The following is a 17,097-nucleotide window of genomic DNA, read 5'->3' on the forward strand; positions in this document are numbered from 1 at the left end:
CTAGTTCAACTACTATTAAAATAAATATTTTTTAAGCTATTGTATATGTTTAAATTATATATACTATTTAAATTGCATAAAGTTTGTTTTTGTTCTAGTGGTTCTGTCAAAACATTTACAATGCTTCGGTCAGTGGAGTCAGAAGCCCGTCCAAGAAACCTGATCAATTTTCTTAGATCAGTTGGTGTAAATCAAAATGTTGAAGAAATTCCTGTTTGCTCATATTTGTAAAATGTTCAACGATTGAAATCTGTAATAGAGAAGATATGGCAGTTTCAAAGTGTTTATAGATTTCCGTCCCTTGTTTAGACTCCTCAACAGATAATGGGGAAAAAAATCACCATTTGTGCCTACATATTTTTAACAGTCTATTTTTTAAGATTGTATTAGCAAATACAACAGGATATCATATGGAAAATTTATATCATAGGTATTACAAAACCAAACTTATTGGAGCAAATACAATTTATGGGGACCAAGAAATACATGACTATACAAGGGATCAGCTGTGAAAATTATGAGTATTGGCAGCTTGAAATTGAATGAATAGTATCTGCAAGTAGAGGTTTGTATTCAAGGGAAGAAATCAACATAGCCAAAATAATGAGAATAATTGTAGACATATTGGAAAGAGTTCTGGTGATTTTTGTTTGAAATGAAGATAAATAAACAAGTGGTTAAGATTATGCTATGAAGTCACATTTATTTGCGTTTATTGTTACCAGTTTTGATAGTGGAAAATGGATGAACGTGAAAGAATTTTGCTGTTTTATTATAAGTGAGATAAATGATAGATGTTAAGATAATGGATGTAAGAGTGTAAGACATAAAGTCTTGTGTGATTTATATTAGATTTTAGGAAATTGAGTAAAAACTGCAGTTAAGAGAAAATAAAGTTGTGAGTTGACAATTCTGTCTGGCAATGAACTAAAAAAGACCATAATTCAACACATGTTTGGAAGCTCAATGCAGATGTGGAATGTGAGTTGGAGTAGATGTAAGCTTTAGAAAGAAAACATCGAAGCAGTTTGAGAACTTAACTTTCTTTACGGTGTATGGCTGTGATGATAGAAGTGTATTGATCAAAAAAGTATGTTTCTGGTGGCTGAAGATTTATAATGCTGTTTGATTAAAAATGCAAGAGAAACAATTAGGTGCATTGGCCATTACATTGCAGTAAAATAGCAACTTCTGATGATTGATTTAAGATTTTGTAATGATGGTAAGTAAACTTGTACACATTGAAGTTCATTCATCCTAGGAGTATGATATGTCAGAAGGTTGGAAATTTTATAAATTTGAAATTTTTACAGGTTTATAACTGAAAAACATTACATCAAAAATTAACATTTACAAGTTTGTGGAACATGAGCTGCAGTAGATGTAAGCTTTAGAAAGAAAACATTGAAGCAGTTTGAGAATTTGTGTTTCTACAACTGACATTTGCGATTGTGGAAATGTACACGCTACCATGGGAGAAAACAACTTGAAATAAATAGGTAAAAATAAAATTTTCTCTTTATTTTAGTTCTTAATACTAACAGCACCAAGCATTCATGTGAAATTTCTACCTTATATTGTTCGGCAAAGTTAACAAAAGACCCTGAAATAATGTACTTGCTTGGGTTCTTTGTTCGTAGTGGAGAAGTCAATGACAGGGAGAATTGGCCAGGCCAATTGAAGACAAACAGCAGGGTTATTATATATTCTTTTATAGTCTGTGCTGGGTAAGGGAAAATAGTTGTTATTCCAATTGTATGCTGGGTGTTAGTGAATTAACGAGCTTCAGAAGATTTTCATTTTCTGTCACAGACCTTTATAGCATGAAACAACAGGTGCTGTAGAAATTTTTTCCTTAAAGTTACTGATTTTTATTATTACCTTGTTAAATCATCAAAAAAGTTTTTTTCATAATATCAAAAATAATCACATTTCTTTCCAAATTTATTTTTGTGTTTCTGTGTATTCTAATAATGTTAATAAAAAAACTCCTACCACTTTCTTTTCATAATAATAAAAATAATACAAAATTTATTTTTTATTGTTTCTAGTAGTTGTTTTTAATTTTTTGCCTGGTATGACCTTTAGCATCACTGCGCAGTGAGATGTGGTAGTTGTAGATATAGAGGGGGAATTACGGCAACCTGCCATCATGGGATATTTTGTTGACTTGGCCAACTAATACAGTAGAATCTTGATTAACCGGGGAAGGTCAACACGAATAAGTGAAAATCGCAGATAATCGAATTCAAATGTATTTAGGTACCGTAATACAATACAGCAAAATTTCGTAAGTAATTTTACAAAACAAATGTACAAGTATTACCGACACTTATTACTACTTTTTTACTCTTTTAATATGTAATTTTTAATTTTACTCTTTTCTTGTCCTTTCCCTAATGATTTATACTTTGTGGGCTTGGTTCTCCTCCTCCCCCCCCCCCCCCCCCCCCCCCCCCCAATGTTTAATTTTTAATTGAAAACCCGGTTAATCGGGTCACCGATAATTGAGGTTCTACCGTATGTCTATCTGTCAAAAGTGCTATTAACTTTTGTGTGCCTTTTTGGAGCGGCTCACTGTTGGTCCACCACACCTAGCCTTCATCCCTGTTCAGAATGCAGAGGCGTAATGTGTTTGTGAGAAAGAACCCTGTTTATGAAGGGGCTGTGTGTGTAATACCTAGACTGAGAACATAATCAGCCACTGTAGTGGTATTAAGTCCTTGACACTCGATTATGAGTGCAATGACACCAGTTAGGGGTTATTTTTAATTATGTTAATGAGAGTGACATGCATGTGTACTTTTAGCTGCATTGATGTACAGCAGTTGTAGTTCATTTTATTGTGTAACTCAAATAATGCTCTGTTTTATTTCAACCAAAATTAAACCTTCAGGGTGTTCTTCAGTCCCATCTCAAGTGAAGAAAACGCTACAGTCATTTTTGTACAATCGTTTGAGTGTTATTGTAGATATGACGACAAAATTTTTTTCCACAAAAGTACTAATAGAACAACTTTTGTTTTTTAACTTTAGTAATGCTAAATTGGGGGGGGGGGGGGGGGGGGGGGGGAGAATTACAAAAACCTGCAATTTTGTGCTTTACTTTCAGTTAACTGGAAAATAACTATTTGTAAAACCATAGCAGATAAGGTACAGTTTTCTAAACAGAATCATGTCAAGAACTGGTATTGTTACACTACATATTGAATTTTGTTAGTTTACAGAAAACTAGTGCTAAGTTTCACGCTAGATACCACCCAGCTGAGGCATTATTTTATACATTTTGTGCCTCAAACCAAAGACCGTAAACCTTATAATCACTCTTTACAAGATTCTAAAGCAACACTTAACAACCAAATCCATTAATTAGTATAAACCGTTATTTATATGTATTGACATACCAACAACCTAGCTAAGATGTTGAGTATTCTCAGAGGTTTTGATTAGGTAGCTTTATGCCAACATGCATTTCAGCTAGTTGGAACTATCACATCTGCTAGTTATGTGTATACGTGCCAGTAAGATAGCAGGTTGTTGAGCCAGTGTTGTTGCATAGTTTACAACACAGTTTTCCACCTGAATTGTACACTTTTGTGATTACATTACCAATTTGTTTTTTACATAATTTACCTTTGCTATTGTTTTTATTACTGTAAGTTTATGTGTATTAAAATTTTGGTTTTCTTCTAGTTTTTTAGTTAGGTCTTGTTTGCTTGCTTTTTTGCTTCTTCTTCTTCCCCATCATCAATGAGAACCATACTTAGCAATTTTGCTCTAGACAGTGCTTGTTTGCATACTTTTTGTCCGTGTGCACTTGTGAGTTTGTTAAATTATTAAAGCAATTCCTAGCAAATCAACATGTTTGTATCCATCTTTAAGGGTTTCCTTTACAAGTATACGTAGTAAACAATTATTTTTGTTAATGTAATTAGTGACATGTTCAAGCTTAAGCTGCTTGTGGCTGCAACATGTTTATGGGTGGATTACCACAGTTGGCTTATCTGCATGCATACAACTAACTTTATAATGTGGAGTCAGCAGATATTAGCTTTAAACATTTTCTTTGCTTGCCTGCTAGTGATTTTTATTTGTGTCACTATTTTAATCAATTTTTGCAGAGTTTTTAATATATTGACTCCATCCGTGTTTAAATAAATGCATGGATTCATTTTTGACTGTTCAATAAATATAAAAAAATTTGTAATGGGCAAAAAATTTTATGCTATTCTAGTGTGTTTTTTTCATTAGTGCATATGCAGGTATGTATCAAAGATATATTTTCATTTTAATTTCTGCTCCATTTATGTAACCAGAATATTTTGTTGAAAAGTGTCAAATGACAACAAAATAGGTTGATCCACAGTATATATGTACTTATATAGATACAACCTTTTATTTTATTGGATTCATGGGGTGTAGAAATTAAATTGATGGTATCTACAGAAAAGTATATTTACAATTCACTATGCTGTTTTTCTATGTTAAAATGTTTGTAAAATATGTGTATTTAGAAATAGTATGAACTTGGTTTCCTCCTGATTAAAAAATTAATTTTTGTACTTATAGTTATGGAACCCTGCCACAAAGCAATGTCTAACTTTTGTTTTATTTTGCAAGATACTTTGGTTTGACTTAGTACCTAGTTATAACCAAATATTCTAACTATATTAGGAGAAAAGTCAAGCCCAAACAGCATATCATTGCTTAAAAAACAACACTATGTAAATAACATTTTTAAAAATTAGTTTTTTGTTTATCCATGGAAACGTAAGCATTTAGCATTTTCTCACGAAGTGAATTTGCTGAAAAACCAACAGAATGCACTGCTGTGGTCTTTTTTCTAACACCGGCTGTCATTCGGTTCCATCATGGCGCATAAAGTTATTAAGCTGTCCTGAAAAATTTGCTATTTGTCTCGTAGGCGGTCTTGTTTCTTAAGCGACGATATTTTACTCTGCCACTTCTGTGCTTCAAATTGCACTGTAGTGACTCAACGCTTGGAACTGCTGCAGCCTAGCCACATGTGGGAATAACCTTGCACATTTGCACTAATGTGTTTTATTTGTGACAATTTTCCTGTGCGTGCAACTATGCTCTTAACTCTGTTTTTGAGCAATGCAAACAGGAGCGAGGTAAAACGTCAAACTCACAGTCTGCAGGACTCCGGTTCGAATCCATGTCCAGCCATTATGAATTTGGTTCTCAATGATTTTCCCAAATCATTTCAGGAAAATTCTATGTTGGTTCCATTACTATATAATAGACCATGGTTGAATTTTTCCCCTCTAATTTCTCTGATTCATGTGAACTCGTCGACAAGATATAAAACAAATTATAAAAAATAAATAAATAAAAATTAACTTTTTACTTACCTATAAGCCTGGTGTGACACATCATCACCAACGCATCCAACCCGTCCCCGCAGTGTTTAATTCTCCCGCTAACCTGTGTGTGCATGTTGCTACTAATTACGTATAATCAGTGTCACATTCCCTTCAATAATTATAATTAATGTTACTGCCAGAAGTCTTTTGTTTTTTCAGTCAGTTAAACAATAAATATGGATCCCTGCCATGCACGTCAGTTTTGGAACGCACTCACTTCTGAAATTTTTTTATGAACTTTAAAATTGAAATTTATTGCATATGTAAATAATATTGTTTAAGGGTATTTTTTTATTTTAACAAATTCATTGAAGGGTTATTTTGTTTCACCCTCGGCACTGTTAGATTCCTTCCTATGGCCATTGTGTGCAACACTCTTCCCAGTCTCTTGAGATCGCCACCCAAGGTAATACACTCATCGCACCCTGAGGACTTCAAATTTTGTGTTTACTAATCTAGTCCCATCTACCATTCAGTAAATAATTCTAAACATTTTAGCTTTTCCTCTGAGCCTACTTTGGATGGCTGACTATTTCACTTAATTATTTTATTTCAGTTTTATGGATTTTAAAACTTTTGCAAAAAAAAAACTTTGTTTGCTGCCAAACTAACAATAACTTGTGATTTTCAGTTAGTCTAAGGTGTCAAAAAGTTTTACCTATCCAAACTAGAAATTGAAACAGGTACAATAAAAAAATTAAAATGTTTTGAAAACAGCGTTGAACTAACAACAAATGTTTAGCTTAATCCAAACCACATGGTACCCTGAACCCAGCTAATACAGATGCCATGCCGTTGTGCTTTTAAAGGTTTTACTGTGTTAAGGTGGCCACCGGTCTGAGCATGCAAAACTCTAGGTGTTAACGTGCCATTTACAAACAGCTTAAGATTTATTTATAATATCTGATAATGAATTTAAGAGCCAATGTACTTGTCTATGCAAGTTTCCTTTCATGGTTTTGTCTTAAATGTGTATTTTTTTGGACAGTGAAAAGGGTTAAAACTGGTGTTTCACATACGTTTTTAGGAATGAAAAATTCTAAACTTAATTTGTAAAAGGTATAGGGAAGTGTCTTTGTCCACCATAAAATTATAGGGTCACCGCTTGAAGTCACGTAGAGGTGCTAGAAAACTGCATGCCAGTTCTGTGCCTGGCGCGTAGAGGCTGTAAGGCGTGTGATGCATGAACCAGTGTCGCCCTTAGCGCCCCTGCACGTTTAGAGCTCGTGGGCTCAATCAGGCGGCCACCTTAAATAAACCAACTCTTCTCAGAGGTCTTAGTATATCTTTTCGAGTGACTACATGTTCGATGTCATAGGGACTGAGGGGTGTGAAACACCTAAAGAGCCCAAATGTAAACATATTTCTGAAGCAGTAATTAGCATGCTTGAAGCTTAAGAGCGGACCAGATTCTCTGTTCGGGTGCAATTGGGGGATGTTCAAGTCTTGCCCCCACTCTGGTCATGTTATGGCCCGGTAACCAAGAGTCTCCACTGGGTCCATGTGCCAAGATGACAGACTGACGACACTAATAACAATCCTGACTAACCCCCTGGACATCATGTGTCACTCTGAACATAGAACTTAATACATACGGCCCCCAAGACAATAATTTTAAGATTTTGTACTTGCTGTAAAACCTCAACTATCAGGCTCGTTTGAACACATTCTGAAAAATAGAAGCACGTTTATAACTTTTTGACCGCTGTGTAAATGGCAAATTATTTTGAGCAATTCATGTAAGCACCTAATCATAACATCAGAGATAAAACTTTAGGGAATAGAAAAATCCAGACAGAAAAATGTATTGAATGTTTGCCGAACAACAAGGATGAAACTAAAACTTCACTTGAGCAGTGTAGCACAGTAGCCTTCAATAATTATGCTAACTACAAATCACCATTATCCAGCTACACCTTTAATGAGAAAATGTGTCTACTCCACCTCATTGGTTTTTTGAATTTATAATTTAAACTATGATTAAATACCTTATTATTTTATATAGTAGATTTTACCAGGGCAGTAATATTTGTGTTCTTTAAACGTAAAGAATCTGGCAAGGTTTTAGTATGTATATTTAGAGGAGTGTATCTGTGGTAGTTAATCCCCATTTTATTTGTCTTGATTAGTTATTTCGGTATTTATGTCACCATTATGAGTTATGGGTATAAAATGATGGGCTGTGTCTGTTTAGTGTAATTTTTGTTGTTGTATGTTCTGTAAGTTTTGTACTAACAATAATTCTATCCGTAAGAATCAGACTCAAAAAATTCAAACTTTATAAAAATACTGAATAAAAATAAGTATCCAGCTGATAATATGATGATGCCAGTATAAGGTAGGCTGAAAAATTAATTGACCTTGAATATAAGTTAACATATTTTAAAGACCTCGAACATGAGATGTTCTCCAATTTTGAATATAAGAACACAAGTCAACCTCAACTGCAATTTTTATAAACATCATAAATCAGTTTTTATGCTGTTAAATTATATTTTAAATGTGTACAATATTTTTTTTTATGTTTTAATATGTATTTTTTAATCCATTTGATCTTTTTACGTATCTAATTAAATGTGTGTGTTTTTTTTTTTTGCATAAGGTAAATATACAGTGTTAAAATTACACCCAGCTGCTCTGAATAGAATTGAAAAATAGTTAATAATTGATTTGAGCATTTATGAGTACTAATAGAATTGGAATTTGTCTATACTTCCTTTCATTGGTATTACTGGTGCTGTACTGAACCAAATATTGATTGATTAATGGATACTCTTGTGATTGGGCTTCCGCCTGGTGGCAAGGAGTCTTCCCCCTCCCCCTACTCAGTCAATTTCTGAAGCCTCTTCCTCAAGTCCTTTCCTCTTCTCACATCTAGTATCTTTCCCTCAATCCCATTCCACTCCCTCCCCATCCTCATCAGGAATACTTGCCTTCTTATTTCCGTTCTTCTCCACTCGCTCTAAATCTTCCACCCATGATCCCTCCTCCCTGTATACACTCCTATGTTCAACCTGTTTCCCAGCATCCCCCAGCCCCCCTTGTCCATTGTCACCCTAAAAAAGTATTAATAAGTAATATAATAAATATGTATGTTGTAAAAAGATACTGTTTGCCTAAAGATTCCTTGTGCATTATCTTGTGTTATAATGAATTGAACTGTGTTTGTTTAATGTTCAATTCTGAAACAAAAACCACAAATATAAAGCAACATCCCTTCAAACCTCTGTCTACCTAGTTTTCGTTTCTATAAAGCTTTTGGTTCATACTCTCATTATTCAAGAACTAAAGTTTCACTCATAATTTGAATTCGTCCCAGAGAAAAGGGAAGGGGGGGGGGGGGCAACCTCCCAAAGGTAAAACTTGGACTTAAAATATATTTGGCAGTCAGTATGGATTGTGGGTAGTGCTTAGTAGTGGTGTGTGTCTTCTATGACATGGCAAGACCCAGGGTTGGATCCCATTCAGGCGTAATTTCGCACCCATGCATACTTAAATCTAGAACACAGTTTTTATTGAATATATGTATAACCATAATTTAGTATATGTTTTATAGAAAATGTATGGTCATAACATTTTTAAGATTAAGTAGTTTAATAAATCAGGTTTTTATACTTGGTTGGGGCCACTGTTTTTTTTTCCCCAAACAGTGCCTCTCAACAGTTGTTTTTTATTTTGCTTCTTCTCCAATTGTTACCCATGTAACATTTAAAAGAAAGCTTAGTATGTGGTTTGCATGTCATTAGGAATCATTGTGTAATAAGCTTAAAACCCCAGCATAGGTTGAGTTGTACCTTTTCTGGAGTACAGTTGTACGTGCACCTGGCATCTAGGTTGTGTGTATTACACTCAAATTCTATGTATTCTAGTCATATAAACGTTAGTAGATGTTTGTTGACCTAAGGTTTTTTTTTTAATACAAAAATAATTTATCACCTTGTGCAATAAATTTCTGTATCCACCATTGGGCAAAGTTTTCCCACCTACTGCCTACATATCGCTTTGTTGAAGTAAAATCATTGCTATGATACATCAAGTAGCACTTGTCTAGAACTCTCTACCCCTTTGATCATCATTTCATATTTGTTATGAAGCTTGTAGAGTTTGAATTTGTTTGAAATTGTCTCAGGAAATTTATGTGAATCTTTAACCTTGTCTGTCTTGGCCGATTCTGTTCAACTCACTTCAAGTACGGTATCTTTACTTTGCAGTAGAGGCATCAGGAACGATGCCTCGTTGGTGCCGCCCATTCGCCAGACGGCGTCCATATTCAAGCAGCCAGTCACTGTTTACAAGATGCAGGAAGGGAAGGTGAAGACAGACTTCAAGCACGGCACTCAGGAGAAACCCAAACAGGTGTGTGTGCCAGACTTTGTCAGTCTTGCAGTGCACAGCCACTCCTGGCATTCATATTAATTCCCTACTAATCATTACATTCAATAAAATAAATAAATCACATGGAAGATTTATAATCGATGAACAATAAGTTATTGTTGTCCAAATAACAAGCATAGGCAATCATTTACCAATAATTTCTAAGAAATTGACTTTTTACTTAAACTAAAAAGATGAATAAGTTACCAGTCAGAAAGGTGCACTCATTCAAGGGATCTACTATATTTACCTGAATATAATGCTATGAATTTTATCAATGCTGTGGATATTAAAAGTGGGGGTCACTTTATAATCACAAACTTTTATCTTGCCATTGGAAACAGCTACAGGCTCTACTTCTTAAATTTGTCACTTATGCCACTTTACAGCTGTTAATTACTGCCTCCAGAAACTCCACTTAGTTGAGCTCATAAGTGAACTGCATCACTTTTGCCACTTTAGCACGGGGCTTTCCTGAACCTCTGCACAGGCGTGATGGATGAGTGATGCAGGATGAAGGAGAGGGTGCAAATGGAGTTTGTCACTGGGTTCTTTCTGCTTTTCTTCACTGTAGCTGCTGGGGGAGGCACCCCTCCCCATACTCTTTCACCCTCCCAGATGACCAGACCACTGTATATCACCCCATTCTTTGCTTTCTGAACAGCATATTTTTTTCAACTACAGTTTTAAAACACATTTTTCTATTATCTGCAGCTTGGTGTTTCAAAAGAGACCATGTAAATCACTCTACTGGTGAAAGTAGCACCAGGAAGGGTCTAGTAAATATGGAATAAATTTAATAATTTAAGTGATTTTCAATTACGAATTGTGATTTTCAATCCATAAAGTCTTTTTTCATAAACTTGTAATCAAAACATTTGTGGTCGCATAATATCCAGAGTCGTATTGTTTTCAGGTAAATACAGTGTATACTTATGTATTACAAAAGGCTTCTAACATCTCTCGGACTAAGGCACCCACCTGGTTTGCCCTTCTTCATTCATGCTGCAGTGTGATTGAAAGACATTTATCAATAAACTGCTATTCTTATTTATTTATTTAATTATTTATTTAGTTTTGTGATATGTCTTTAGCGGTAGTCATTCTTAAGTATGTTTCCCTACAAAAATAATATTAACTTCAGATAAGAAATCATGCAGTATATGAAAAAATTTAGGGTACATCTTAAGTTGCTAGAATAGGAAAAAAATAAACAAGAAAGATCATACCTTGTATATTTTTCATAGAGAAAAAACTTTGTGAAGAAGTTTTATTTTTAATATCTTTGATTTAAACATTGTTGTACAAGTTGCCAACAGAATTGTGAAATTCAGCTGAAGTAACTGAATGACATGAGTTTGTTTGTAAATAGTACTCCAACAGAGAAATTTTTTGTGTAAGTAACATCAACCACTTAACTGCATTAAAGCTGAGGTGTACAATGTTCTGAGAGATTTTGTAATCTCAACAACATGCCAGCAGGCGGTTCTCGTTTTTGCCCGTCATAGGAACAACACATCACCGGCATGACGTTTCACCAGGAAGAGCGAGCATGGATTTCAAAATGTCTTTCATAAGGTGCAGTGGATATGACTCGCCCATCATACGTACTGCATTCATTTAGCCCTGTCATACAGCCAATGACGTGTCTTACTTTCGTTTAATGCTAGATATAATTCTTTCTAAACGTATCCATTAGTATATTTGCATTAAATTAAAGGTGTAATCAACAGACAATCTGTTTCTGTTCCTATGTTATATTAAATAATAATAAAAAAAGGTCAAAAAAAATTACGTAATATTTAAAAATGATAGCATAACAATAGTTAACTATTTTTTACCTAAGTTTAGTGTAAAACACATAACTTCTAAAAACATATAATTTTTCTTATGTTGTTTTAAGAGATAAAAATTCTTTGTTTGTTTAAATAACATTACAGCACTGATAAGGTTGCAAATACACCAGAATGCTTTTGATTAAATACCTATTATTTTGCTGGTTATTTCACACCATTGTTTTCTCATATTTTAAACAGAAAGCATTTCCTCCATAGATTTAGTGATTTTTTTTTTTTTTCCTACCCCCCACCCTCGTTGGCAGCTAGGTTTGCTCCTGCTGTATTGCATATTGCCGTGTATTTAAGACACATAGACTTCCCCAAAATACTTTGAAGTGTGGTAGAATGATTACCTGTAATTGTCCTTTCTACACAATTGTTTATTTCTAAGATTATCCATGGTAGGGATGCGCAAATAGTGGATTTTGATGGTTGAATATTATCGGATTTTAAAATTTTCTAATTAAATGTGAATAATTTTGAAGTCGAATAGATGTCATATTTTTGCTTTTGTGTATTATCATACAGAATTCTAAACGTTTTTGAGTAGCAAGGCTAATTTATTTGTTGCTGTTATTGAGACGTAATTTAAAAAAAACTAGACACCATTGTGTCAAATAGTTTTTTCTTTAATGTGGTTTAAGAAACTCTTATATGTATGCCAGTGAACTATAGGTCTAATAAATAGCTAAATGGTTAACAAATTGACAGTGCTTAAATATATGGCAAACCATTATTCTCAGTAGATTTTGATATCAAGTTATACTTCACTGAAAACACAGTAGTAACAAATTTGTTTTTAGTTTTACTTCAAATGAATTTGAATTGAAATTAATAAAAAATAAATCAAATAGTATAATTTAAAATAGGCTACCCATTGGAGTTTTCAGAACATAGTGGCACATTTTACATTCTGCTGTGTGCTTATTGTGGTAAAGAAGTACCATATTCCACTATTGTTTTGAGATTTATTTGGTTTGTTATGTTTTAAAGTCTGAGAACTCGACTCTCCACCACTTAGCCTGGCAATAAATCAAACTAAACTTTTATATTGAAAATATAAATATCTGTTTTTACATTTTTAACAACCACAATAAAGATTAGGTCTATCCAATAACCAAAGATAATGGTTGACTGAACAAATAATCCATGTATGTGACAGGTTTTCATATAAAAATTTTTCATGTTATTAATGAGACTATTAAAAAAATATGATTCAATTTTTTTAAAGTGGTTACAAATTTTGCTTAAATTTTCATTATAAAGACGAGAAGAAGTATTTAACACTTCATTATTATTGTTGTGTTGTGTTTGGTTACCAAAATAATAAATTGTTTAATAAAAAAATATATTCTGAAGCATGGGGAATTAATTTCACTGTAATGTCAAACAGCGGTAACAGATCTGGGATTAACTGTAATAATCAAAACTAATTCAGATAAGGTTATAATTGTATAAAATATGGTACATATTGGTATTCCTGTTAACGTTCTGTTTCATTTAGAAATGGCTTCATGTTTATTTTCTACCGTCAAGCTACTGAGTTGTATTGATTCAATGAAGACTGTTAATTTTAATTGCTCTAAATAAACTTTTGAAATATGCATTGCGATACTTGTTAATATGAATATATTATTGTGTTAGAAAGATAAATATTTAAAGTTGGTGAAAAATGGAAAACGACACATTTGGAACAATCACGAGAAACAAAACAGACTTGCATGTAAATCTTCACAATTTTAATTTTTGATATTCTACCTCTGAATGCAAATAGTTTATTTATTGCTATTTGCAGCTTTTTGTTTACAAATATTCGCGCACCCCAAGTCCACAGTGTGAATTGTATTTTTTTAAATGGTTTTTATGACGTCTACAACTGTGTCGTTACAGATGGACAAACATGATGTAAGTCAGCGAAACAGGGAGAAGGAATCGGCCATGGCCTATTAAATCCACCGTTATTTGATTCGGTACCAATCCAACACCTCGCATTGGAATTTTTTATAGTTTTACTTCTTTAGGCAAGTTATTAAAAAATGATTAGAGTGAATTTTTACGATACGCAAGCACCGTACAACAAAATTTTCACTGGATGAAAAAAAAGCTACATAAAAGGCTACATACAAATAAAAAATATTTATGAACTTTTAAATCTTATACTGTGGTGAATGATATTGAATACTGGTCCATATAATTAATTATTTATTTATTGTTAATATAAGTGATATAAATTGTGTTTATAAACTTTTTCTGAGTGTATTTATATAAGTGAGGTTATGTTCCTGTATGTATACTTTATTTGCATTATAAATTAGTACATTATGATTTAATTATTTTTCATTATTATAATTAATTCAACTATTTTACTAAATTAAAAAATACTTAGTATTCCAGATTAATATATTTATATTAATATAGAATACTAAGAAATATATATTTTTTAATTTGATTGAATATATACTTTTTTACCAATTGTATTTATAATATTGCTGCAGTCCTTTTTATTATTCTATTTCTATTAATTATTTGCATGCAAAATTAAATTTAGTTATTTATTACACCAAGTAAGTGTAACTTTTAATGCACACACATAAGTACATGCGCCCATTTTATTTAGGGTGGATTCAGGCATTTTTTTAGTTGTCCGTGTCTGCCTGGTTGTACCACTGCACCATCAATATTTTCGAGTTTGCTAAAGTTTTTTTTTTCTTTTCGTAAAACAGCTTATCACAACTTGTTTTAAACATATTTTATACTGTATATTGATTTGTCTTTGGTACTCCCTGGCGTAGCCAGGATTTGTGTATGGGGGTTGTTAAGAAGCATGCGCCACCACCACCCCCCCCCCCTCCTCCCCGGGAAAATTTAGATTTTAAGGTGTAAAATAGTGCTATTTAAGGAGTTTTCGGTACTTTAATTTAAATATTGTAATGGTAAAAATTTTATTAATTTTAATATGAAATTTTGTTTGAGTGATGAATATTAAAGATTTGTTGCTGGGGGGGGGGGGGGTGTTTGAACCCCTAAAACTCCCCCCCCCCCCCCCCCCTGGCTACGCCCCTGCTCCCATCAAAGCTATGTTGACGTTCAATAATCTGGCATGGCCTTGGCCACCGACATGCTAGATTGAAGAGATTGTGATCTAGTAGAGAAACGTTGCAGCCTGAAGGGAAACGATGGTAAATGAAGAGGGGTTGTGCGCGGCAGCTGTTCTGGGAGAAGCGGCTGGAGGGCCTGCGGGCGTGCGACGCCGACGGCACGGAGTTCGACGGCATGGAGCTGCCGCGCGTGCTGAAGCCCGTGGGGCCACACGTGGGCGAGGAGACGGTGCTGCAGTCCGTCGCCACTGCCCTCCACGTGTCGGCCCAGCCCGTCACCGGCCAGACGGGCTCCCGCTCCGCGCTCGAGAGGAACTCCGGGGTCTTCCTGAACCCCGACCAGCCCCTAATGCAGGTGCGTGTCCCGTGATTCACCCCGAATACGTTATTTATTTCATTTGTGCTCATCATTGCTGTTGATTGCATTTTCCTATATCATCGGCTCAGAATGAAAACATAATATTTCAAAATCATAAATATTTTCTTTATGGAATTATTAAGTAGAAAACCTCGTATCTCAACTTTGGTCAAGTAAATAAATAATTGCAAAATTAATATATATTTTTATTTAAAATGTATTAAATTTTGCAAATTTTGTTTGAAAACAATTTTTATTTTTTTTTGTTTTGCTGCAAAGTTTGTTATTTCCAGATAAGTTGTTACTTCTGATAGGGTCACAAACTTTGTCGTCAGATAAACAAACTTTATTTCCGAGCTGTAAAAGGTCACACGACTGAGCTTAATTATGAGCACTTCCGTGACTTTTTACTGCTCTTAGGATAGTCCCAAACTGTTGAGAAATTTTTAGATGAAACACAAAATGCAAGAGAGCGATTGTGATGAATTTACAGGAAAAGCCCTCAAGTAATAGTGATGACAAGAAAATGAAATACTGCAACTAACTCAGTGTGTGAAACTATGCCTTTGGGGGATTGGTGCAGCGTAAAAATAGTCATACATCAGAATAAGCTGAAAATTGGCCTATCTGTTTCATAAGTGTTTGCTTATTAATAATACGTAGTCAACCTAATTGTATATAAGCTAGCGGGACTGATATTAAGTCAGTTGTGAGAGAGCTCCTGCAAGGGGAAGTTGTCGAAGGTGATAGCTCTGAGGCCTGCCATATAGCAGGCGTCGCTGGAAGGTCTTCCAAAACTCTCTCAGTCTCCACAGTTTTCCTTTGGAGTGAACAGAGGGAAGCAAGCCACAAAGAGAAGCCTTCACCACCAACACCAACAACGCAGTCGTTTTGCGATAACCGATCCAAACCAGGCTCTCTTGCGTTCAGCCCGCGCAGGGAACAGAAGACGTAAATAGGCACAACTTGGAAAAAAAAATTTACAGCTGAATTTTTGCACTGTTGTAAATTCGATTATGCTTAATAACATACCTAAAGTTTAATGTTGTAGACCTTGTGCGTAACACCAAAACCATGCAGTCAAGTTCTAGTTGATGTTGATAGTTAAATGCAGCAGTCCATTAAAATGCTTCCCATTTACACATATTTTAATGTAGACTCCTTAAATTTACCAAAATAATCTGTAAATGCTATTTTACATATTTACATTGAAAAATGTTCCAAGTTTTAATATTAAAGTTAAGAATTAAATGGATTAAGTTATGAAATAAGTTTTTTTATCTGTCAAGGACATAAAAAAACAATTCACATAAAAATAAATGGTTTGACGTAGTGATCACAACAAAAGTTTTGCATATTTCTTAAGGGGGCTGCTCGCAAAATATTTTTTCGTTTTTCTTTGTAACATTTATTCATCCTGCGAAGAGCATCGATTGTACCAAATTTAATATTATTTAGGCAAATAGTTTTTAAATAAATCGCTTTCAAAGTTTGGTTTTTTTCAATTTTGCATTATACAAATCTTGAAAACAAGATAAGATATGTCAATGAAATTTGGTATAACTGAAGTATGTTAAGTAATCTATTGAAGGGATTAAATGAAATTACTCATAAATTGTTACGAAAAAAGTGTGCAGGCATGTAAATAAGTCATTTTTCATTAGACTATATAAACGTCATGGTAATACTTATAAGAAAATGAGAACATGCGCGAAATGCGTTTGGATTTCATTTTATTATTCATGTTTCACAATGCTGGATTGTAATAAAATTGCAGCAGATTTGTAGGATGCAAGCAGTGCATGTATTTTTTGCGCCTGGCATTCTGAGAATATATCGGATGCAGCCCGCAGCACTGGAGGCGCCGCGGTGTCTGGTGTTATCGCGTCTGGAGCCAGCGCAGCTCGGCACGGCCTGGCCTCGTGGCGCGCGCTGTTGCCGCGCTGCCAGCCGGGCAGCAGCCCGTAGCTCCACTCGTGCGGCTAGCATCGCTCAGTGTGCAACACAAACTAGTGGTTTTTTTCAGCGTTTGAGTAGATTTTA

At 34.3% G+C, this 17,097-nt stretch overlaps 1 protein-coding gene across 3 annotated transcripts in view; it reads left to right on the top strand.

The window, feature by feature from the left end:
• Positions 1 to 17,097, top strand: part of LOC134536725 (methyl-CpG-binding domain protein 3) — a 73,298-nt gene that overhangs the window by 43,401 nt on the left and 12,800 nt on the right. For 2 of the 3 annotated variants that reach the window (XM_063376609.1, XM_063376618.1), the window contains 2 exons: positions 9,598 to 9,742; positions 14,806 to 15,051. In XM_063376609.1, coding sequence (XP_063232679.1) covers positions 9,598 to 9,742; positions 14,806 to 15,051 — 391 coding nt within the window. Of the gene's footprint in view, positions 1 to 98; positions 1,512 to 9,597; positions 9,743 to 14,805; positions 15,052 to 17,097 lie in introns of those variants that run through there. The other variant, XM_063376626.1, reaches the window with a different exon arrangement.

The sequence above is a fragment of the Bacillus rossius genome, chromosome 1 (genome assembly GCF_032445375.1).
Source record: "Bacillus rossius redtenbacheri isolate Brsri chromosome 1, Brsri_v3, whole genome shotgun sequence".
In the NCBI taxonomy this organism is placed as follows: domain Eukaryota; kingdom Metazoa; phylum Arthropoda; class Insecta; order Phasmatodea; family Bacillidae; genus Bacillus; species Bacillus rossius.